This window comes from Erpetoichthys calabaricus, chromosome 18, assembly GCF_900747795.2.
Source record: "Erpetoichthys calabaricus chromosome 18, fErpCal1.3, whole genome shotgun sequence".
NCBI classification, from domain to species: Eukaryota; Metazoa; Chordata; class Cladistia; order Polypteriformes; family Polypteridae; genus Erpetoichthys; species Erpetoichthys calabaricus.
In genome coordinates, this window is record NC_041411.2 from 65,671,919 (window position 1) to 65,697,083 (window position 25,165).

The 25,165-nt window shown below is 38.6% G+C and overlaps 1 protein-coding gene across 1 annotated transcript in view; it reads left to right on the forward strand.

Moving 5' to 3' along the window:
• Positions 1-24,908, forward strand: part of cpne9 (copine family member IX) — a 737,722-nt gene extending 712,814 nt beyond the window's left edge. Inside the window, exon 21 of the mRNA XM_028824197.2 lies at positions 22,923-24,908. Within this exon, the coding sequence (XP_028680030.1) occupies positions 22,923-23,102 (180 nt within the window). The 3' untranslated portion in view covers positions 23,103-24,908. The remainder of the gene's footprint in view (positions 1-22,922) is intronic.
• Positions 24,909-25,165: the final 257 nt, after the last annotated feature.

A 25,165-nucleotide genomic window follows, 5' to 3' on the forward strand; every position in this document is an offset into this window, starting at 1 on the left:
GGGAGATTAGCTACAGTGCCATGTGTTGTGAACTTCTTGATTATGTTGCACACAGTGTACAAAGGAACATGAAGATCTCTGGAGATGGACTTGTAGCCTTGAGATTGTTGATATTTTTCCACAATTTTTGTTCTCAAGTCCTCAGACAATTCTCTGCTCTTCTTGCTGTTCTCCATGCTTAGTGTGGCACACTCAGACACACAACAGAAAGGTTGAGTCAACTTTTCTTCATTTTAACTGGCTTCAGGTGTGATTGCTATATTGCCAGCACCTGTTTCTTGCCACAGGTGAGTTCAAACGAGCATCAAATGCTTGAAATAATTTTGTCCAGCCCAGTTTTGGAGTTCTGTGTGACATGATGTCAGATTTGGCTTTTTTCTGTTTTTTTGTGTTGTTCCAATGCATATAAAGGAAATAAACATGTGTATACCAAAACATTTGTAATTGCAATAATTTTCTGGGAGAAATGGTGCATTTTCTGGGAAAATTCCAGGGGTGCCGATAATTTCGGCCATGATTGTATGTGCAACACTTTTTTAGCGAGATAACTGAGAGTGCGAGTCTTCATTCAAAAACAAAAAGTGAATACATGACAACATTCTATTATTAAAAATGTTATACTTCCTTAGCCATTTAATTACTACCATTTCAGAAATATATAACACTTAAAGTTTTAAAATGTGCCTGAAATTACCAGATTAATAGAATAGATTATGGGTGAGACGGCACGGTGGTGCAGTGGGTAGCACTGCTGCCTCACAGTTAGGAGACCTGGGTTCGCTTCCCAGGTCCTCCCTGCGTGGAGTTTGCATGTTCTCCCCGTGTCTGCATGGGTTTCCTCCGGGTGCTCCGGTTTCCTCCCACAGTCCAAAGACATGCAGGTTAGGTGCATTGGCGATTCTAAATTGTCCCTAGTGTGTGTGTGTGTGTGTGCAACCTGTAGAGGGCTGGTGCCCTGCCCAGGGTTTGTTTCCTGCCTTGTGCCCTGTGTTGGCTGGGATTGGCTCCAGCAGACCCCCGTGACCCTGTAGTTAGGATACAGCGGGTTGGATAATGGATGGATGGATTTTGGGTGGCATGTTGTCCAATTACTTAATTTCTGCATCATAGATTCTCCCCATGTCCACATACTGTCCACATTAGATTATCTTTGATTGGCATTACCCACACTTTACTGGATTGGTTCAGATCCCATCTCTCAGGCCGCACTCAGTTTATTCAGCCTAAAACTTTTACATCCCAACCCACCGCTGTTAACTTCAGGTGTGCCCCAGGGCTCTGTCCAGGGGATCCTCCTCTTCATCATTTACCTCCTTCCTCTCTACAATATCTTTCGTAAATATTAACATTAATTTCCACTGTTACGCTAATGACGCCCAGCTTTACCTCACTAGTTAACCTACTGTTTCCTTTCCACGCTCCTTGCTTATTGATTGCATAGCAGAAATTAAATCCTGGTTTTCTTCAAACTTTCTTAAATTAAATAGTGACAAAACTGAGGTTCTCCTCATTGGTACAAAATCAACATTATCAACATTATCCAAAACTAATCATTTTTCCTTTGTTATTGATAGTTCCTCTGTCTCCCCTTCCCCATAGATTAAGAGTCTGGGTGTCATCCTTGACAGTACTTTATCCTTTCAGTAACATCTCCCGGTCTGCATATTTCCACTTGCGTAACATTAATCGTATTCGCCCCTCCCTCACTCCCCACACCACTGCTATCCTTGTTCATAGCCTTGTCACTTCTCGTCTGGATTATTGCAATTCCCTTTCCTTTGGTCACAAATCTCGTTATAAGCTTCAACTGGTCCAGAATTCAGCTGCCCGCATCATTACTTGAACCCCCTCTATTCACCATATCACTCCCGTCTTGCAGCAGCTTCATTGGCTTCCAGTTAAGTTACGCAATCAATTCAAAATTCTTCTGTTAACGTTTAAGGATCTCCACAACCTCGCCCCTCCATATCTGTCTGACCTCCTCCATGCTGCCACTCCCTCCCGCACCCTTAAATCCTCTTCCTCCATCCACTTGACTGTCCCCTTCATCCGTCTTACCACTATGGGGAGCAGGGCATTCAGTTCGCTGCTCCCCAGCTTTGGAAATCATTACCATCCAAACTTAGACATTTTGAATCATTCTCACTTTTCAAATCTAAACTTAAGACTCCTCTGTTTAAGACTGCTTTTTCTCTTTGATTATAATTGCTCTGTCTGATTTTAATTTTTTGTATTTTTAGTTTTGGTTATAATGTGTGTTTTATCTATTGTGTGTCCTTGTGTGTTTAGAAAGGCGCCTACAAATAAATAAAATATATTATTATTATTATTACATAGGTGCCTCCATTGGCTCAGGTTTCCTACCACATTCCAATAATATGTATATTTCAGTGACTATCAATTCAGAAATGATACTCATATCTCTCTATTATAAAAGGAAATCCTAGCACGAGATAATTTCAAATCCTGCGAGACGAGACTTTTTGGCAAGAGATTTTGTCAAGTCCCGCCCTCCTCTCAAACATTTACAACCACACCCACGGTCCAATCACTTCTCATTCGTGTGAATGCTATAGTCAGACACAGTTCCTGCGCTCTCAGCTCCAAGCGGAGTCGGAAATAAAAGACAAAGAGCAGAAGACAAAGCAGAACGTCGTAAAGAGATTCAAAAACGTTGGCGCGATGCACATGCAGAGCAGGTTAGAGATTATGAAAGTACTAAAATTCAAAAGTCTCAAAAAACTGATAGTAAAGATCACATTAGCGCTAAAAAACGGAAACTATTACTCTGTGAAATAACGGAACAGCGAAAAGAGATCGAATATATAGACATAGGTGATATGACAGAAGTACGTACTGTATATATTGGTTTGTCTTTAAACTTTAAGTCGGAGACTTGTAGATCGTCTAATTTGTGTTGCCATCAGAGAAAAGTAGGGTTTCTTCCCAATGAAGAGGCGTATCTGTGAAAATTAAAAGATTTGTTGTTTGGTGAAAGTGAAATCCAGAGACGCAAAGTGGCTGTCACGTAGCGAAGGCCGGGGGGATGGCGAGCAAATTGAGCAGGGGGCTTTGCCCCCTAGTTAAAAAAAAAATTCCTTCAATGGACTGGCACCTCATCAAATGCTGGTTGCTTCCTTGTGCTACTAGAATAGTATTTCTTTTTTTTTTTAACTACCTTGAACTCAACAAAGTGAGTTTAGAAAAATGAAATCCTAAAAGTATTTCAGCCAACTGCTGCATTACAATGTTAGACGCCTTGAAGAAAGCCTACAGTTTTACATTGTACCCCGTTTCCTTAGAATGTGGCGTTTTTCAGGCAATCTTTCATTGTGTCTTGCTAGTTCTCTAGACGCTAATGGAAAGCACTTTATACTTTGTAAAGACTCACTTGTCAAAATACCCCGCAGTTCAATACACTCCATTGGAACATATTGCAAAGAGGAAGGAAAGAAAAGCTTCAGCAGCAGACGCTCACTCACAGAAAGGTCGGTTACATGTAGTTAGTGTTTAGAGGTAGAGGAAAAGATGATATTGGCTTCTCTGTGCTCCAGTGGACAAGGAAAAAGGAATTTAATTGGAACTTTTGTGTTCCACCGTTTATTTCTGACTCTGACTAGTTGAAATCGGATGAAACTCAGCCGTACTTTATGTATCTGCATTGAGCCTGCAAGTAGTGAGCATATGAATTATCAGGCCTTCGTTTTAGTCCATGGGAGAGTATATACTGATTACTCACATCATGGTGTAATGATACTTGTACTACAAAAAGGGTGTCTCAGTCCAGAATCATCTTATTTAAATTAAGAGCCAATGAGCAGATGATGCTTGCATGGCTGTTGCTTGCAGCAAGTCTAAAAGATTATGCAGACAAAGTATTTATTAGTAGCTTCTCACATATTTACCATAATGGGGAACTGAAATGAACTCTTTGACAGAATGCTCCCCCTGCCTTTTACCAATTAGATTTTCAAATGTCACACATTCAGACAGCTGGTACTTTTCATAATGTCAAAACTCAACCTGTGGATTGCATGAATATTTTAATACATCTCTGTGGGGGCAACAGACATCATGCGTTAACAGCAGGTCGGGATAAATGAATCCATCAGATACATTTTATTTAGAGACTCTCGACGCTGCTCTTAGCACATTCCACCCAAATGCCTGTTGTGTGACTATCATGCAGGTGAAATCACTGAAAACTGGAAAAGCGGTTAGGAAGTGAACCGTTTCCGATGTGTGAGGCCCACCAAATGAAGTTATGAGTACAGTAGAAGTGAATACCACAATGCTAACCTGTTTGCCACTCATTCTTCCTCCACTTCTGTATGTAACACTTTAGGGGCTTCCAAAACTCAACTTAATGTTATTTTAGAAGAATTAAGTGGGTAGGACTGGTGAGCTTTGGTGGGCTGAATGGCCTGTTGTCTTCGAGATTGATCTAATGTACATAAAAGCACTGGTTCTGATAGATAGATAGATAGATAGATAGATAGATAGATAGATAGATAGATAGATAGATAGATAGATAGATAGATAGATAGATAGATAGATAGATAGATAGATAGATAGATAGATAGATAGATAGATAGATAGATAGATAGATAGACAGATAGATGTTTTATTAATCCCAAGGGGGAATTCACATACTCCAGCAGCAGCATACTGATACAAAAAAACAATATTAAATTAAAGAGTAATAAAAATGTAGGTAAAAACAGACAATAACTTTGAATAATGAAATTGGAGAGTCGCACAGTTTGTATGTGTAAAATTATTATGTTTTTAATTATATTATATTATATATTATTATTATATTATATTACTAGTCCTGCGGTGGGTTGGCACCCTGCCCAGGATTGTTTCCTGCCTTGTGCCCTGTGTTGGCTGGGATTGGCTCCAGCAGACCCCCGTGACCCTGTGTTCGGATTCAGTGGGTTAGACAATGGATGAATGGATATTACTAGTCATTTAGCCCGTTACAATAACGGGCGCTAGAACAGTAGTGCATAAACATTAGTAGGAACAGTCCATATTAAATGGCAAGGGACTTTGACCTCATTCTTTTTGTTGGTCGTATTTTTCTTTCTTTCTGCCTTTCTTTTGTTGATGTTTACTTGCTGAGCTGACCGTTCTTCATGGGCTGCCGCCGTGTATTGTGTGTCTTTAATTTTTTGTGACAGTAATACTGTCTTGTACGTCCGCTGGCTTGTACGTCCGTAATATACCTTTAATTTTCTCTGGCAGTAAATACAGGCGTGTGCGTCGGTAATACGCCTTTAATCTCCTCTGACAGTAATACTGGCTTGTATGTGGCTGTCATATGCGTCACTGTATTGTGTACCTTTAATTTCCTCTCGCAGTAATACTGGTTTGTATTTCCGTAAAATGCCTGTAACTTTATCTGACAGTAATATCGCGCATCGCACCGTGCCCCGCGCATGCGCACTTCATCAGAAGCCCCGCGCATGCGCACTTCACCAGAAGACACACACACACGGACATCTGGACGCACAAAGGGATTTTATTAAAGAGGATATTATATTATATTATATTATATTATATTATATTATATTATATTATATTATATTATTATATTTTTAATTTCACATTATGTTTTTAATGTGCAAAGCCATTTCCTTTTCTAAAACAAACCATATATTTTTGGCTGGCTAGGTTTTCAATCACTGTGCTGCTGAGGTCTGTAGATTATTATTATGGTGTTGGCTTCTTCCTTGAATGGTAAAACAAAGCACCAGAATGCATACCAATCACGCAAACCTACAGCAAGACCTGCTCCTATCATTTCAGTTTAGCCCACAAAGATCATTGACAAGCCCCACAAGAATGTGAGTAGGAGTTGCAGCTATCTTGATTCCATTGACCCTCAGTCAATCAATGCCTACCATTTTCTTGCGTTTGCATTACAGGTGTCACGATTAGAGTTGAAATTTTGAGGTCTTATAGCCTTTTCCTGTTATGGAAGCCATTTTTGTGTACTGTTGTCAGGGTCGCGTCCCAAGTTTCTAGGGGCGTGGTCTCCGAGGTCATGACCTCAAATGAATCAGCAGACGGGATAACACTTCAGCCTGATCCAATTAGCGGATTAAACCTTCTAATCCCTTTTGAATTCTCTTTGTGAATATTTTTCTTGTGTCTCCTGGTTTTTGACTTTTTGTCTGATTTTTTGCCTCTTGTCTGGGTTTTGGTCGCCTTGTTTTATTTTTGTTTTGCCTTTTGCATACATCTCCCAGTTTAACTCAAGAAACTAGTTATCTGTTTTCCTCCCAAGTCAGGACAATAAGATCATTGGACACAAGAGCTTATAGTGGCTACATTTGTTACAACAAGCTTAAGGGGAAAAAAAATCAGCATATCCAAATTTAAAACATAATGTAAACAATGATAATATTTAAAAATGTGAGAAAAATAAAGAAAATTATTTTTTTTTTAACAAAAAGGAAAGAGAATAGCATAAAACATCAAAAAAATCCAATACAGTGTGGAAGCCGGCCCGGACACATACAGGCGGACACGTTGACGTCACCCAACACACGTTTATTAATCATATTTACAATTATAATTGCACCACAAACCCCCAAAAGTCCCCAAAGTCCAGGCCAACTCAAATGCCTCACTTCTTCAGACCGCCTCCTTGCCTCTCCTCCAAGACCTTGTCTACTCGTCCTCCCAACTCCAACCAACGAACGGAGGGAGGCGGCCCCTTTTATCCCCACGCGGATGTGCTCCAGGTGCTTCCCAGCAATCTTCCACCGGCACTCCCCAGTGTGGCGGAAGTGCCGGCTGTGCACCCGGAAGCACTCCGGGTGTCCCTGCTTCTCTTCCCCCCAGAACTTCTGGGTGTGGTGGAAGTGCTGAGGTCCAGGGCGGAGTGGTGGCTCTGAGGCTAAGGAGCTGCGCTGGTATCCCGAAGGTTGCCGGTTTGAATCCCTGTCACTGCCAAAAGGCCACTGCTCTGCTGGGCCCTTGAGCAAGGCCCTTAACCTGTAATTGCTCCAGGGGCGCTGTACAATGGCTGACCCTGCGCTCTGACCCCAAGGGGTATGCGAAAACTACCAAATTCCTAATACAAGAAATTGTATAAGGCGAAATAAAAAACAAAAAAAACAAAACAAAAAAAAAAAGGCATTGGGGTGCCCCCTGACGATGACCACGGGCCCCTACAGGGTTGAGCTTCAAAGCTCTGTACCGGTGGTCCTCATAGGTACCAGGGCGGTCACCCCCACGTGGTCTGGGGAAGGCGTAAGCCCTCTTCTGGTCCTCCGTGGGCGTCCCGGCCGGGTCACCCTCCCAGCCACCTGCGACAACAGTGAAATATTCTTCAGTTTATTCCACAGCTCTGTGTTCATGAACTCCATCATTTTGACTCCTGCATCTCCTATTTCATCAGATTCCCTACAACATTTTTGTTTTTTTTTGCTCTAGAAAAGATTTTTGTTATTCATTTTTTGTATATATTACTTTCTGCTTTGTTCTACATTTGCATTGTTGGATCTTTCTAGATGAGGTTATTTAATTTTTTACCTTATTTGTTCTCTAATACGTGGCAGCACAGTGGCATGATAGTACCACTGCTGCCTCACAGTAAGGAGACCAGGAATTGCGCCCGAGTCCTCCCTGCACGGAGTTTGTATGCTCTCCCTGTGTCTGCGGGGCTTTCCTCCGGGCACTCTGGTTTCCACCCACAGTCCAAAGACATGCAGGTTAGGTGGATTGGAGATACTACAGGGTGGTCCAGATCTAATTATGCAACTGTTCGACTGACAACAGTCTCCCCGCCATTTTGGAATGCAGGGCAGGTGCTGCCATCTATCGGCAACAAACAGAATTTTAAGTGAAATCTCTATGTGCAGGGCAGGTGCTGTGCATTCTCTATGTAATAAACTTAAGTTATACCATAAGGAAAATTGCATAATTAGATCTGGACCACCCTATAGTGTGTGTTTGGGTGCGTGCGTGTGTGTGTGTGTGTGTGTGTGTGTGTGTGCGTGTGCGCACATTCACCTTGTGATGAACTGGCATCCTGTCCAGGGTTTGCTCCTATGTTAGCTGGGATAGGCTCCAGCACCCCCCGTGACCCTTTAAAGGACTGAGCAGGTTAGAGAATGACTGACTGTTCTCTAATATTTACCTTTGTTTCCCAATATACAGTTTAATTATATTTCCTTTTTCTCAGATCATTGCTTTGTCTTTATTTTTTCAAGTTATTGCATTTTTCATTTTCTTTTTTATATACAATTGTCAGTAAATTTTTTTGGTCTCTTGTTTTTTTTTTTTTGCAAATCTTTATATGTCATTTTCTAACCTGCCTGATCCAGACCAGGGTTGCAGGGGTACTGGAGGCTATGCCAGCTAGCAAAGGGTGCAAGTCAGGAACAAAACCCCAGACAGAGCACCTGTCCATCACAGGGTGAAAACACAAACACTGGGACCAACTTAGCGTCGCCTATTCACCTAGCCTGCTTGTCTTTGGACTGTGGGGGGGAACCGCAGCACTCAAAGGAAACCCACGCAGACACGGGGAGAACATGCAGACTCCACGGAGTGAGGGAGGACCGGAATGCAAAACTTTGTCACCTTACTGCGAGGCAGCAATGCCACCCCTGAGCCACCCACTCTTTATGTGTCCAAGCTTAAAGTATTTTTCATTTATGCATGTATGCAAATACAAATGGTAACAAAATGTAACTTTTTTGTAACATGAACCAATATAAGAGGATCTCATGGAATTTTGGGTGCTGAATTCAAAGCTTTCTCTATCACACAAGCATTTGAAGTGACACAATTAAAATTTACAGTAAATGTACATTTACAGTATATATACAGTTAGGTCCATAAATATTTGGACAGAGACAACTTTTTTCTAATTTTGGTTCTGTACATTACCACAATGAATTTTAAATGAAACAACTCAGATGCAGTTGAAGTGCAGACTTTCAGCTTTAATTCAGTTGGGTGAACAAAACGATTGCATAAAAATGTGAGGCAACTAAAGCATTTTGTGAACACAATCCCTTCATTTTAGGGGCTCAAAAGTAATTGCACAATTGACTCAAAGGCTATTTCATGGGCAGGTGTGGGCAAGTCCATCGTTATGTCATTATCAGTTAAGCAGATAAAAGGCCTGGAGTTGATTTGAGGTGTGGTGCTTGCATGTGGAAGATTTTGCTGTGAACAGACAACATGCGGTCAAAGGAGCTCTCCATGCAGGTGAAAGAAGCCATCCTTAAGCTGCGAAAACAGAAAAAACCCATCCGAGAAATTGCTACAATATTACGAGTGGCAAAATCTACAGTTTGGTACATCCTGAGAAAGAAAGCAAGCACTGGTGAACTCAGCAACGCAAAAAGACCTGGACGTCCACTGAAGACAACAGTGGTGGATGATCGCAGAATCATTTCCATGGTGAAGAGAAACCCCTTCACAACAGCCAACCAAGTGAACAACACTCTCCAGGGGGTAGGCGTATCGATATCCAAGTCTACCATAAAGAGAAGACTGCATGAAAGTAAATACAGAGGGTGTACTGCAAGGTGCAAGCCACTCATAAGCCTCAAGAATAGAAAGGCTAGATTGGACTTTACTAAAGAACATCTAAAAAAGCCAGCACAGTTCTGGAAAAACATTCCTTGGACAGATGAAACCAAGATCAACCTCTACCAGAATGATGGCAAGAAAAAAGTATGGAGAAGGCATGGAACAGCTCATTATCCAAAGCATACCACATCATCTGTAAAACATGGTGGAGGCAGTGTGATGGCTCGGGCGTGCATGGCTGCCAGTGGCACTGGGACACTAGTGTTTATTGATGATGTGACACAGGACAGAAGCAGCTGAATGAATTCTGAGGTGTTCAGAGACATACTGTCTGCTCAAATCCAGCTAAATGCAGTCAAATTGATTGGGCGGCAATTCATGATACAGATGGACAATGACCCAAAACATACAGCCAAAGCAACCCAGAAGTTTATTAAAGCAAAGAAGTGGAAAATTCTTGAATGGCCAAGTCAGTCACCTGATCTTAACCCAATTGAGCAGGCATTTCACTTGTTGAAGACTAAACTTCAGACAGAAAGGCCCACAAATAAACAGCAACTGAAAGTCGCTGCAGTAAAGGCCTGGCAGAGCATTAAAAAGGAGGAAACCCAGCATCTGGTGATGTCCATGAGTTCAAGACTTCAGGCTGTCATTGCCAGCAAAGGGGTTTCAACCAAGTATTAGAAATGAACATTTTATTTCCAGTTATTTAATTTGTCCAATTACTTTTGAGCCCCTGAAATGAAGGGATTGTGTTATAAAAATGCTTTAGTTGCCTCACATTTTTATGCAATCGTTTTGTTCACCCCACTGAATTAAAGCTGAAAGTCTGCACTTCAACTGCATCTGAGTTGTTTCATTTAAAATTCATTGTGGTAATGTACAGAACCAAAATTAGAAAAAAGTTATCTCTGTCCAAATATTTATGGACCTAACTGTACATGCTCAAAGCATCTCACCCAAAAGGTGAAAGTGTACAATTGTCCACTATACTTGCCCTCAAGAATCTCCCTCCTTAGGGTCCAGCAGTAGTCAGCAAGCACAGCACGACTCCACTTGCCTTGGTATCGCTTTTTCATTTCAGAAAATGTCCTGATAAAACTGTCTGCCATGCTTGTCACTGACTGCTCTTGAGAATACCGAGGGAAAAGAGTCCAGATGAGAATAAGAAATGAATTTTTAAAGACATGCTATATCCCATGGCTTTGTACAACTTCAAACAGTCAACTACTATTACTTGTTAGCTGTCTGTTTTATGATTCTCTGGAAACGTTCCAGCAAATACTCTAATAAGACTGCCACGCAGCTTTCTCAACTTGGTTCATCTGGTCATCAAAATCCTCATCTTCAATCAGTTCCCTAATATGAGGTCCTACAAAAAATTCCCTCTTTGATCTTGGCATCACTAATCCTGGGAAATGTCTCTCTTACTTATATGACTCCGAGTCCATTTTGATCCATTGGATTTACAAAGTTCTTCATAATTCTGAGCTTAATGTGGAAAGTTATAAAAAGTTCACAAACAGCAATAAAATCATCTTAATCTGTAATTTAACTTTAAATAACCCATGGACCATAATAAGGGCTTATATACCATGTGATGAAATAAATAGGCAAAAACCCAGAAAAAGATTTGAGGAAGCTTAATATCCGGCGTGCCAAGTAGTCAAAAAGGACTGAAATTGCTGTCAAAATTGGAAAAAAACCATTCAACAATTCATGAAAGACAATGGGTGCTATTTAAACAATGGCAGCAGGAAGGAAGTTGAGGGCAGACAGGAAGTGACATCATCAGAGGTGAGTGGCAAGTGGCGTTTTTATGAGGAGCAGTAGGAGATAGTAACAGGTTGGGATTGGGGATGGAAAAGAATTGTTAATCCTCTGTTGTTCTGTTAAAAGAGGGAGAAAGGCATTAGCACTCTGTTCCAATCCCTTATCTTTCATTATTTCACCCTCACGTGGACCCTTTGTCTGCCCCCTAAGCGCCTGTACGTGACAACTGAATATGCTGCCTTTAAAAAAAAAAAGACGCAACTCAAAAACTTTGGGTAAAAGAAAAATTCTGAGTACATTTCTGAAATCAGCATGAAAAAATAAAACACCGCAAGACAAGATCTTGATTGTCCAGAGTTATTCTTTATATTATTGGTTGACAATTTTTTTGATGTTTTTTGTTAACATCTTTTATTTTTTTGTAATTAACATAACACGTTTCTTTGTTTCACCCATCTTTTGTAAGCATTATCGTGGTTTACATTATGTTTTAAACATTTGGCTCTGCTTTTTACTCTTTGTTTCTCTCAAGGTTATTGTTTTTATAAGCAGAGAACAATCACTTGAGTGACGGTTGTTATTATATTACTTTTGTTACATGACAGGAATCATCAGTTGATAGAACAATAGTCCATGGCAGTGTGGAGTAATGTCACACTAAATCTAACGTACAATATATACTGCACAAGTATTGAATCTTACCCTTTTGTTCAAGTCTTTAAGATGCCTCCTAGAAACTCATGTTAAAACAATTCACGCACTAGCAGTCTGAGCAAAACAAAAATCCATTGTCTTACAATGTTATTAGATTCTACTGCCATCCATTTTCTGAATCCACTCATTCCACGGTAGAGTTATGGGAAGCTGAAGCCGAATGTCTCAGTTACCCAGTAGGAGGGCTAAGCGCATGTTTAGGGCAAATCAGGCAAAGAAAACATAAAAAGATTATTTTTCTTAATATTTCCAAACAACGCAAGTTGTCTTCACAATGTTCCTTTAAGCTAGTTGACTTATACCATGTTGATTTTATTTTGAATCTCTATGGAAAACTATGGCAGTTACAGTGTCCTGTACAAGCAAATGGAAAACAGAATACAATTACCTTGATCTTCATGGCACCTTAGTGAAAGACTGGATGCAACTTGTATTTCAAAATGTAGAATTGCCCCACATATATATTAGACTAGCAAAATACCCGTGGTTCGCAGCGGCAAAGTACTGCTTTAAAATTTTAAATAATAAACTGAGGGAAATTATACCAATAATTATTTGTTAAGGATCTCTTTGTATACCATGTTGTCAGTTCGCCCCTCCGGTTGTAATATGAGCAAGTTGTGCGCTGAGCTTACTCTTGAGCATGCAACGTATAGTTGGCCATGTGAAAAGCAAATCAAGAATGGCAAGACCGCGCCAGCTGAGGAGCTCAGCTCGGAGCGAAATGAAGTGAATGAAATGAGGTGAATGGGAGGGGAGATGATCACGTGACTCCAACACCCGCCTTAACTCTCCATCCCTCCACAAACACACAAACACAGTCTCTCGGATCCCAACTCTCCTTTATATATATAGATAAATGTGTGTATGTATGTATGTATGTGTGTATATATATATGTATGTGTATATGTATATATGTATGTGTGTGTGTATGTATGTGTGTATATGTATGTGTATATATATGTTGATATGTATATATATATGTATATATATGTGGATGTGTATATGTATATATATATATATGTATATATATATGTATATGTAGATATGTGTATATGTAGATATATATGTATATGTAGATATGTGTATATGTAGATATGTTTATATATTTATATATGTTTATGTATATATATATATATGTTTACATAACCTCTTTAACACACTACTTCTCCGCTGCGAAGCGCGGGTATTTTACTAGTATAGATCTATCTATCTATCTATCTATCTATCTATCTATCTATCTATCTATCTATCTATCTATCTATCTATCTATCTATCTATCTATCTATCTATCTATCTATCTATCTATCTATCTATCTATCTATCTATCTATATACATCTGTATCTATCTATTGTCAGTTCAGCACTCCGGTTGGAATATGACCAAGCCGTGCAAGCTTACTGTTAAGAATGCAACGTGTAGTTGTACAGGAGAAAAGCAATCTTGCTTCAAATCAATGGCAACCTTTTGTAGGTCTATGAACTTAATTTAAACTTTAGGTTTACACGGTGCTCTGTTTCCATAGTACCTGCACTCATGAATATATCTGTATGTGTCAGTCGCTGAAATCCCCGCGCTTGGCACCGGCGAAGTACTGCTTTTAAATTTTTATTAAGAAGAAAAGAAAACCTTTTTAAATTGAGGTAAAATATACCACTAACAATTTGTTAAGGATCTATTTTGTTGTGTAGCTGACTTCACACAGCCTCTCCGCTGTTTTATAAACGAACGTCATATAAGGTCTTCCTTTTTCGTTGCTTCGCCAACGGAAGCAGCCTTTTTATTTAATCCTGTTTTTACGATTGTTCTGTTTGTATACCAGTTTGTCAGTTCAGCACTCCGGTTGTAATATGACCAAGCTGTGCAAGCACACTCTTGAGAATGCAACGTATAGTTGTACAGGAGAAAAGCAATCTTGCCTGAAATCAATGGCAACCTTTTGTAGGTCTATGAACTTAATTTAAACTTTAGGCTTACATGGTGCTTTGTTTCTGAAGTACCTGCACTCATGAATATGTCTGCATGCGTCAGTCGCTCAAATCCCCGCGGTTCGCACCGGCGAAGTTCTGCTTTTAAATTTATATTAAGAAGAAAAGAAAACCTTTTAAAATTGAGGTAAAATATACCAATAACAGTTTGTTAAGGATCTGTTTTTTTGTGAAACTGCCTTCACTCGAGTGATCACTTCGAGCTTTTAGCCTGAGAAATCACCCCATAAATGCACACGTTTAATTGCACATCTGTTAATACGTATGCTTACACAGTATTAAAAGACACTCAACAATTACACAGTATTAAAAGACACTCAACAATTAACGTCATTTACCTTCGTTCCCGCGTTTGACTCGTGCTGTAAATCTCTTCCTTGTTTTCACTTCACGTGATTACGTAGGAGGCGTAATACGTGATGACGCGATACGTGACTCCACCTCCTCCATTAGAGTATATGGACAAAAAACAGGTTCCAGTTATGACCATTACGCGTAGAATTTCGAAATGAAACATGCCTAACTTTTGTAAGTAAGCTGTAAGGAATGAGCCTGCCAAATTTCAGCCTTCCACCTACATGGGAAGTTGGAGAATTAGTGATGAGTGAGTGAGTCAGTCAGTCAGTTAGTGAGTCAGTCAGTGAGGGCTTTGCCTTTTATTAATTAGTATAGATATATATATAATCTTTTGAATAGCTAGCTAAGCAGAATGCTCATTTTCCTCAACTAAAAAGAGTAAGAGAGACGCGGAGAGAAGAGCATCGCATCAGCGCAAACTTGATTCACTTTCCCTGCAGTGTAAGGAAGTGTATGTGCTATACTGAAGAAATTATGCAGGATTTTGCAATCGCAAAACTCAAAATATTTTTTAATTTTAGCAAATGTGTAATTTCATTTTCATTTTGAAAAATAAGATACTGTATTTGTTTGGAAGCTAAGTATTGTTTTTATTTTGAATTAAAAAAGGGACATCATACTTGTTTGGGCCTCTAATGCAGTGCTTCTCAAGTTCAGTCCTGGAACCTCCTGTGGCTGCAGAGTCGGGCCTAGAGGTATTTTCACCTGAGGCAGGAGGATAAATTTCAGCCCCTATGTATATAGTTTTTTATTACCAATAAATATTAAATAAAAATAAGTAAATGATTTTGAGAACAAAATAAATGTATAAATCCTCTTTAATAAAATCCCTGTGTGCGTCCAGGTGTCCGTGTGTGTGTGTGTCTTCTGGTGAAGTGAGCCTACGTGGGGCACGGTGCAATGCGCGATATTACTGTCAAAGAAAGTTAGAGGAAAGTTTTACGGAAATACAAACCAGTATTACTGCGAGAGGAAATTAAAGGTACACAATACAGTGACGCATATTACAGCCACATACAAGCCAGTATTACTGTCAGAGGAGATTAAAGGCATATTACCGACGCGCATGCCTGTATTACCGCCAGAGAAAATTAAAGGTATATTACAGACGTACAAGCCAGCGGACGTACAAGACAGTATTACTGTCACAGAAAATTAAAGATACACAATACATGGCGGCAGCCCACGAAGAACGGTCAGCTCAGCAAGTAAACATCAACAAAAGAAAGGCTGAAAGAAAGAAAAATACGACCAACAAAAAGAATGAGGTCAAAGTCCCTTGCCATTTAATATAGACTGTTCCTACTAATGTTTATGCACTACTGTTCTAGAGCCCGTTATTGTAACGGGCATAATGACTAGTTATTAAATAAAAAATCACAGTATAGTACAATAGTAACAGGAACATAAAAATGCACATATTAAAAATAAAATCACACCAACCTTAACAAAAGATAACAAAATAAGTATTACACATGAGATGAATTAGAATATTACAAATTTTTCAGTAATTTAATTTAATAATAGAGACAAAATAATATTAATAATACTTTAGACAAAACTAAATTTAATATAATTACAATGAGTAAATAATTAAATAAATGCCCAATATAAAATCTTTTTTTAAAGTTTTACTTTTCTTGCTTTTAGTGAAGGAAATTCATCAATTATTTTATCAAAATTAATTTGTTTTGTCAATTCCTGTTCGATTGATAAAATTGCCATATTTGACAAATTTTCCTGAGCAAGTGACGATCTTAAATATGTTTTGATAATTTTTAGTTTACTAAAGCTTCTTTCACCAGAAGCTACAGTAACAGCTAGTGTTAGGAATATTCTCAATGCAACTTCTAAATCTGGATAGGACTGAACTAAACTATATTCATGAATCATTTTTAAAAGATCTAAACATGTAGCTGCTTTAAGATCTGGAATTAACCTCTTTGCCTGCTTTTTGAAACTATTACATTACAAATATAAATGGAAAATAATATTGCAATCGTAATATAATGTAACATACAATGAAACATTTTTACAAATTTATATAATAGAGAGGGCTGCACGGTGTCGCAGTGGTAGCGCTGTTGCCTCGCTGTAAGGAGACCCAGGTTCGCTTTCCGGGTCCTCCCTGCATTTAGTTTGCATGTTCTCCCTGTGTCTGTGTGGGTTTCCTCCCACAATCCAAAGACATGTCGGTTAGGTGCATTGGTGATCCTAAATTGACCCTAATGTGTGCTTGGTGTGTGTGTGTCCTGCAGTGGGCTGGCGCCCTGCCCGGGGTTTGTTTCCTGCCTTGTGCCCTGTGTTGTTTGGGATTGGCTCCCGTGACCCTGTAGTTAGGATATAGCGGGTTGGATAATGGATGGATATAATAGAGAACTTACCTTAAGTTTAATGTATTTAAAATAATACCTTCTGCTCGCTTTCATTCTAGCACATTGCACAAATAATGCACATTAATGTACAACGAATATGCCCAAAGGCATGTTTATATTATACCGCTTACTAGGGCGATATCATACGAGGAAACGAGAGTATTGAGCGAGAACATCCGATGCAAATCGTCAGTTTATTTAAGGTATTTGACGAACATTGCAATATACATTTGGCTTTTTTGTTTTTTTAATTTAGCTATTTATTAATTTTCATTTTTCATCAATTTGGCACCCTTTCCCATTGTTCACCCGAGGCAAGTGTCTTGTTTGCCTCACCCTTGTCCCAGCCCTGTGTGGCTGCAGCTTTTTGTTTCAGTGAGTTTCACGATCAGGGAGTCATTTTACCGCTTACTGATCTTATTGTTTAACTAGATGGTCTTTTTTCTTCTTCTTCTATCTTATTCAGCATTTAAAATTATTTTTTAGTAGATTAGCATTTTGTCACACATGTGCACCAGATCGTCACCTTCCGGGCTCACCTAAAGTAAGTAGTACCACCCCAGGAGAAGAGAGGGTGCTGCCGCTAACAGACTTGTCTCCTTCTTCCCTCACAGTCTTGAGAAAGTGCCCCCTAGGGAGCACAAGACTGAAATAAGCCCCTTCGGGTCCACACAATGTACAGACAGAGCGACAATGGAAGATACCGTCGCATTCTGATGTGGACCTTGCTTCTGTGCTGATTCGAGCCTGAATCCTAAATCACAATGTCCTACTAGGAGAACTGTTTTCTATTTAAAACAGCATATTAAACTGCTTAATTTTCTTTACCTTTTCTGAATTTTTTATTCTAATTAAGCAGGGTATGTTGCCCAGTTGGCACCCCTATCTTGTCCTGATCCATCATTTTGCCCCACTACAATTTATATGAAATTTAGGAAATTATTATTTTTGCCATTTATTTTCCTAGCAATTGACCTTTTTGCTATGGGCTTTGCTCCCTTAACAGTATCCTGATATAACAACAGTTAACAAGCAGTGGAGCAGGCACTGAGGCAGACATGCTAAAAGACTGCCATTAATTCAGTATCAGACCCACTTGCGAGGTAACGGCTGAAATAACTACAACACCTGAGAAAGGGGAAAGAAAATCATGATGATGAAATTAATTCTTTTAAATCCAGGATACCCTAAATTATCTCAACATAATAGATATATTAATGCTTCAGAAATACCAAATTAAAACATAGCAATCCCAGTTATTTTAATATTTGAATTGAAACTAAAACATTGGGAAATAAGAAGTTGCTCAATTAGGGTAGGAGTGAAAACTAGAATTGGTTGAAATGAAAACCTGCAAACACAGGGGTTTTGTGATCCATTGACCCAAAATGGTGTGAGGCCTCCAAGCATTGCCAGGGAAGCAGGCCAGAATTCCCACATGCCTGCCAAGAAGGGTGTGCCCAAAGGCAGCCTGAGATCCCACTTCAGTGGCTGGCGTTGGCCTACACTGTTCAAAAACATGCTTAGCTTCAAAATTTCAAAAATATATGTAATGTTCACAAAATCTAGCCCGAGCCCACACCAGAGAAAGAACAACCATAAACCTCCAACTTGTGGAAGAAAGAATAAACAAAGAAATCTTTATTAAAGATGATGTATTCCACAAAAATCAAAATAAAATATTCAGTAGCAAAAGGCTATTACAGCAAAATAGAGGCAAAAATGATCTGAAAACATAGCAATCTTAAACAAACAAATCCCAAAACACTATCCAGAAATAAGAATCCCAAAAAATAGAAGCAAAATAGTCAAAAAAAAAGTAAATACAAGAAACAGCAATAACAAGGGAAAACTCATCAACCACAAAGTGCATACAATGTACTGCAAAAGACAGCTATTCCCATGAGCCTTCATATGGCTAAGAGCAGAACTTCAACAGAGACTGACAGGAGGTTCTGTTATGAACTAGAGAATTACTAAGTAGAATAGTCTCCAAAAATCTCAGAAATGTCCACTAGAGGAGGGCAGCTGTCAAACTCCAGCTAGTCACAATTACTGCAAACATTAAATCTTTATTAAATAGAAAGAATTACTTTCAAAACAAGTGCTCTGAAAAGCAGTGAAGCTTCAAAGAGCACAAGAGGCAACTCTGTATCAAACAATGTTCCAATACCTTATACAAAACATAATCAGGAGTTAAAATCCAATGAGAAGCAAAAAACACCAGCAAACTTAGCAATGGCAGCACATTCAATGAACCGCAAGGGACTGTGGGTTTTTCTCAACCTTTATAGGGTTTAGGGCAATTCTTTGCTGTAATTGGCAAGTGGGGTTAGGTTAGTGGAGATTACTCCCCAAAGGGGAAATGTACGGACACACTGATTTAAGTATTAAATTTTAATTTTAATCAATTATAAATACAACCAATGAAGTCTTTAATAAAGCAGATGTTGTTTGCAATAGAGTGTTAAATAAATACCTATTATAAATATATTACTCACTCTAATTATAATGTTATCAAAACATTTATAAATATCAGGAATTCCTAAAAACTATCCACTGTATCATAAGTTTAAAAAAATAATAATTTTAATAAGGTGTATAAATATTTTAATAAAAGTATTTAAAGAAACACTATTGAAAACAAATCAAATTTAATATTATATATTAAAAAGGGACTAGCCTAGGGTTATTGTTTTTTGCCCTGGTTACTTATTTAACATCAGTGCTCTAATTATAAACTTAACATTAGGGATAAATATTAATTTTTAACCTTAGGGTTGAAAGTAGGGGTAGGATGTCTATTTAAAAATATATAGCCCAAAATTACAGGATTAACATAAGGGCCCATTTTACTAAAAACACAAGGGAAATGGCAGAACAAGCACTCACGCATAGAAACTAAACAATAAACAAAACTGATAAAAAACATAATTATACAAAGAATAAACATAAACAACAACTACATAAATGGTAATAACCAAAAGACCAAAAATGAGCAAAATGGACATAAAATGACACAAGGCATTGACAATGACAAGAACGACTGCTCTAAAGCTTATGATCCAGCCCTGGCAGGAATCAAGCCTTGATGACAGCCTAAGCCATTGTGGAGCACACTAAGACACACACACACTCATTTATAAGATGCAGAGGTCGAGTTATCAGTCAAACTACCAAACAGATATTTGGGAATCGTCCAAAAAGCCTAGATAGATAGATAGATAGATAGATAGACAGACAGACAGACAGACAGACAGACAGACAGACAGACAGACAGACAGACAGACAGACAGACAGACAGATAGATAGATAGATAGATAGATAGATAGATAGATAGATAGATAGATAGATAGATAGATAGATAGATAGATAGATACTTTATTAATCCCAAGGGGAAATATATAGCAAAATCCTTAAACATATCAGGAGCTGGACCCAGATGCAAATAAGTACTTAATATATTCTATTAACCATTGAAATTGTACATTACCTTGTTTTATGAAAAGAAAAACAAATAGATAACAGAAAAAAAAACTAGTAACATTTATCTAACCTTGATAAAGAAACCTTAAAATGGCAAAATAATAAACACAGAGATTTTCTGATTGTAAGTCATATTTAATTGGTTACTGGCATTGAACTATTTTTATTTATCCATAATAAGGATTATGGTGACATTATAGTAAATTGAATTGTAGTAGGGAAAATTTTCCTTAAGTTCCATAAATGTTGGGTAGGTGCCTGGGCGCTGCCCATTTCAAATGCCGTTTCCCACTGGCTTTGTCCATCTTCCTTTGTTGCATGGCAACACTAATCTTGTAGCCTTCATGTAACAGAAAGGGCAGGGGAAATAAAAATGAAACACTAGTTTAGTTTGGTTCTCTATCATTTTTGTCAAACATCCACTCAGCGTGACCTTGTGACAGTCTTTCTAGTGCAGAGACGGAGTCTGAAGTGTGGAGAGCAAAATGATGTACTGTATTGTTGCTGTCCTCATCTGGCAGTGTGAACCAGATTGATCATGCAGATCCGGGGGCACTAGAGCACAGAGAAGAGTCATAGCTGGACCTGGTACAAAAATAAAACTAATTCTACTGAAGTCGATAGATAGATAGATAGATAGATAGATAGATAGATAGATAGATACTTTATTAATCCCAATGGGAAATTCACATTAAAATGTAAAATGCAAAGAAATGATAATAATAATAATGCAGATGTTTAAGGCAAGTGAAAGCAAGTATTTACTTATTTGGCTGACACCTTTATCCAAGGTGTTTTACAACATTTGTGATACAATTGATTACATTTCTATTGTTTGTCCAACTGGAGCTCAGACAGGTGAAGTGACTTTCCTACAGTCACGCCGCGTCAGTTGCAAGATTTAAACCCATAACCTCCTTGTCTGAAACCTTTACCACTGTGTCAAACTAGCAAATAACATAAGTATCTAAAACACAAAACAGAAGACAGAACCCAAAAACGCAGGCAAGGTGTCAAAAAAGCACTACAATATCTCAAAATGCCAAATTACAAAAAAATAATTAAAGAATTTTCACAATCTACTATAATTTTTTTTAAATGTATAAAAAGAAAGAAGAAGGATAAATAAAAACCATCTAAATAAAAGGCTTAAAGGCACAATGCTAGAGCACTGAAGTAAGTGAGTGGCCCTTTTTATTTCTCTTGTCCCTCTGATCATTTGACCACTGCATGATTGGTGTTGCCAGCCAACAAAGACATGTAAGGTTAGTCAAGAATCAACAGCACATGAAAGGATCCTACCAGATAGACAATGTTCAGCCAGAAGACAAAAATAAAGTGTATTATATGATCAATACCATGATGCAAGGCATGTGTTCACAGTATAATTTAAACCAGAAAATGCCAGGAGTTGGAAGACAGTATTTAGCAGCAAACTGAGCTGTTGGCAACTAAATCTAAATATGAAGAAAATTTTAGCAAAACAGATAACTGGAGCCAAAACACTTAACAATAATATTTTTATATGCATGCTTTCATACATGAATGTTTAAAGTGCTTTGTAATAATAATAGCCAAACATAATTACAAAAAAAGTAGAAACTAAACATTTATAGCCGTAGAGAACCTTAATGTCAACTATGGACAGGTGGCCTGGGAGGACAGCAAAAAATAAACTCCCGTTGCTGAGATGTTGGAGGAAATAAACCTATGGCATTCCAAGGCCAAAAAAAATGTCAAGAGCACCTCCCAAGGGGCCATTCTACAGTTCAGCTGTGTCACCATTAACAGGATATTCTTACGGAACTCTTTATTCATCTTTTGAGCTTCTCAGGTCGCTGCAGCATACTTAGGCCAATGGGCAGCAGCACAACGCACTGGAACAGAGTACTGGAAAAAAGAAAACACATAAAAGTAGTGATTAGTGACCAGCCTATAAAACATCGAATATAACTGCATTTAAGGAACAGAATACACTTCCTTCTCACCTCATTGTGAAGTATAGTATAGTTGTTAGCAGTGCTAATGATTTCTTAAGTGACCACGAAAGCCTGATTAAAGAGGTGGGTTTTCAGGAGTTTTTTGAAGTATTTAGCTGTCCTGGCCCGGTGTTATTTCTAATGGTAAAGTGTTCCATATTTTCGTTGTGTACAACGAGAAAGCCTCCTCACCAGTTATTTTATACTTCACTTTTGGAATATGGCACAAACTGGTGTTAGTAGATCTAAGGATACGATTAGAAGAGTAGGGCAACAAGCAGTCCCAAATATAAAAATGTACTAGATCTTATAGAGCCTTATATACAGTAAAAGTATTTTAAAATCAGTCCTATAGGACACAGGCAGCCAGTGCAGTGATGCTAGGACTGGTGATAAATGATTCCTCTTTCATGTTAAAATTCTTGTTTCTGCATTTTGTGCTAATTACAGTTGATTTATATTTTTTGGTATTCCTGATAGGAATGCACTACAGTAATCTGATGGCTAAAGACAATTTTTTTAGCATCTTGCAGTGATATAAACGTCCTAATGTGCAGTGTTTATTAAGTAAAATAATTCAGTTTTTTGTAATATGCCTAATGTGTGTTTTAAAGTTTGAAGTTCTGAATCAGTCTCTTAACCAATGTGGACATAAAACTAACTTCATTGTTTTTAATGTCATTTCTAGTTTGTGCCATTTCGAGATTACATTGACCGCTCTGGAAACCAAGTGTTGAGTATGGCCCGCCTGGCCAAGGATGTACTAGCAGAGATCCCAGAACAGTTACTGTCCTTTATGAAATCCCGTGGAATTGAACCTCGTCCTGCCCTTCCTTCATCACAGCAGGCACTTCACATGAGGATCTAGCCAGAAGATGTCTTGGTATAATCTTAGTGAAGTTCACCTCTAGTAACACTGTGTGTAAATCCACATCTGACGATCAAGAACACTAATGGGTTCAAAGACCGTTCTCCCTTCATCGGGCTCTCAGCATTGCATGGATGAGAACCTTTCTGTCTTATAATTCTGTGTGCCTGTCAGTATTCTTTATAGTTGTCCACAGTTTATACCAAAAGTTCTTTCTTCCTCCACCAAGCATGTTTTTCAGCACCTTCAAATGTGATGTATTTCTGACTTTTCACATTGTTCTGTAGAGGTCCTATTAAAGAAGAGAAGATGCTTTCCCCACACTTGGGTTTGAAGAAATGAAGGATTAGACTGTTTTGAATAAGTCAGGATGTGCACACTTGGGGGTGCCCTTTAAATTTCAACAGTCCCTGCACTGCCTTCGCAAGAAGAGGAGCAAAGAATGAGAGATCAACCATTTTCTGCAGGTCCAATAGATTTCATAACTCAAGAAAGACCAATGGAAACATTCATTTCTTTACCTTAATGACTGGCCAAAGGCTGTTTTCCCTCTATGATGGAATGATGGAAATCATATCAAATTTTAGAAAAAGAAGTGTTATCTGTAACTTCCTTCTGGTTCAGTCCATCTAGCTAGCCTTCTAATTCACCCCATAGAAAAATGCTTTGAGTTCCAGCTAAATGTTTTTATATATTGCATTTTGATATACAGTACCTGTCAGAGAAAGTAGTAAGGGGCATGTTGTTTTCAGCCAAACTAACACAGGGTCTGCCATAGTAAAGAAAACCACAAATTACAGGACATGCATTGACCCAACGTATCTGAACTAAGGTAGGTAGAAGAGATAAAGGTGACCCCATCACAAAAGAAATGGACATGAGTGGATCCCAGAAGTACTCCCTAAAGGGGTTATATGGTACACAATTCCAGTGACTTCAAAATGAGCCCATGGCAGCAGATTTGTGGCTTGTGCTTCATCCTTACTAATATCCTGGCCAGTGGAGATCATTAACCAGTGCTTTAAGACATGGTCAAAATGACAAAAGCACAATTTCAACCACAAGATAACCATCAGAGCTTAATGTGAGCGCAAAAATGTCATCTTGGATTGTTTTACTTGCAACTGTTACCATTAAATAAGCTGTCAGCTGATGTGACGAGGGCACTTATTGAATTAATGGGAATCCAAAAAACACCAGTCTTCATTAGAGGGAACTCTAGGTGGATCGTGAGTGTTAATAACCATTGGTTTTCTCTTCCTTCCAACCAGATATCTTTGTTTCTCTTCAATGATTCTGCCCTTAGTGCTTCTTTCAAGAGGTAGCATGAATTGGATTATGGAGGTCTGAGAATATTATGCAATGTCACATCGTCTTTTATTGGTCAACAGCTAAAACAAAAAAAAAAGGTCAGATAGCGCATCGATTACGGCCATTATGTTGTCTTTATAAAGAGACAAGCAGACAAGTGTTAACCTTATCTGACTGTAATATCACTATGCTTAAATTCTCGCTATAAGTAATGTGACTCATTTATGGCATGCAATTTTTTTCATTTCAGTAAGTCATCAATCAGTGTTACTTTTGGGGTATATAAAGCCGTTTGAGGCAAGCACTATCATGTAATGTTCTTAAGAAAGCAGTAAAGAACAATATGTTAAGGTCAAACAGGAAAAGCAAAGCATTTAAAACCAGGGGTGCCTACAGGAAGGGAAGATGGGAGCATTTGTCGCTGGCCCTGGGCTAGTGGGGGTCCCCAGGAGAATCTGTGAGCAAATGTTTTGTCTTTCTAACAGCAATGTTAGTAACAATTCGGCTTTAAATGCCAAATGAGGCACGTGAAGAAGATATACTGAACTGACGCCTCTTGAATCACATAAGGGTTCCCAACCTGGGGTGTGAGATGGCATTTCAGGGAAAGGCTAAGGGTTGCAGTTCACCAAAATTAAGTCAGGTGTGTTGTCTGACTTTATCGTTGTGCGGTTGGTGTTTTGCAGTGTGCCTTCATTTGCAGGTCATTTATTAGTTAGTGTGCCTGTTCTAGGATAAGAAAAGAATCAAGT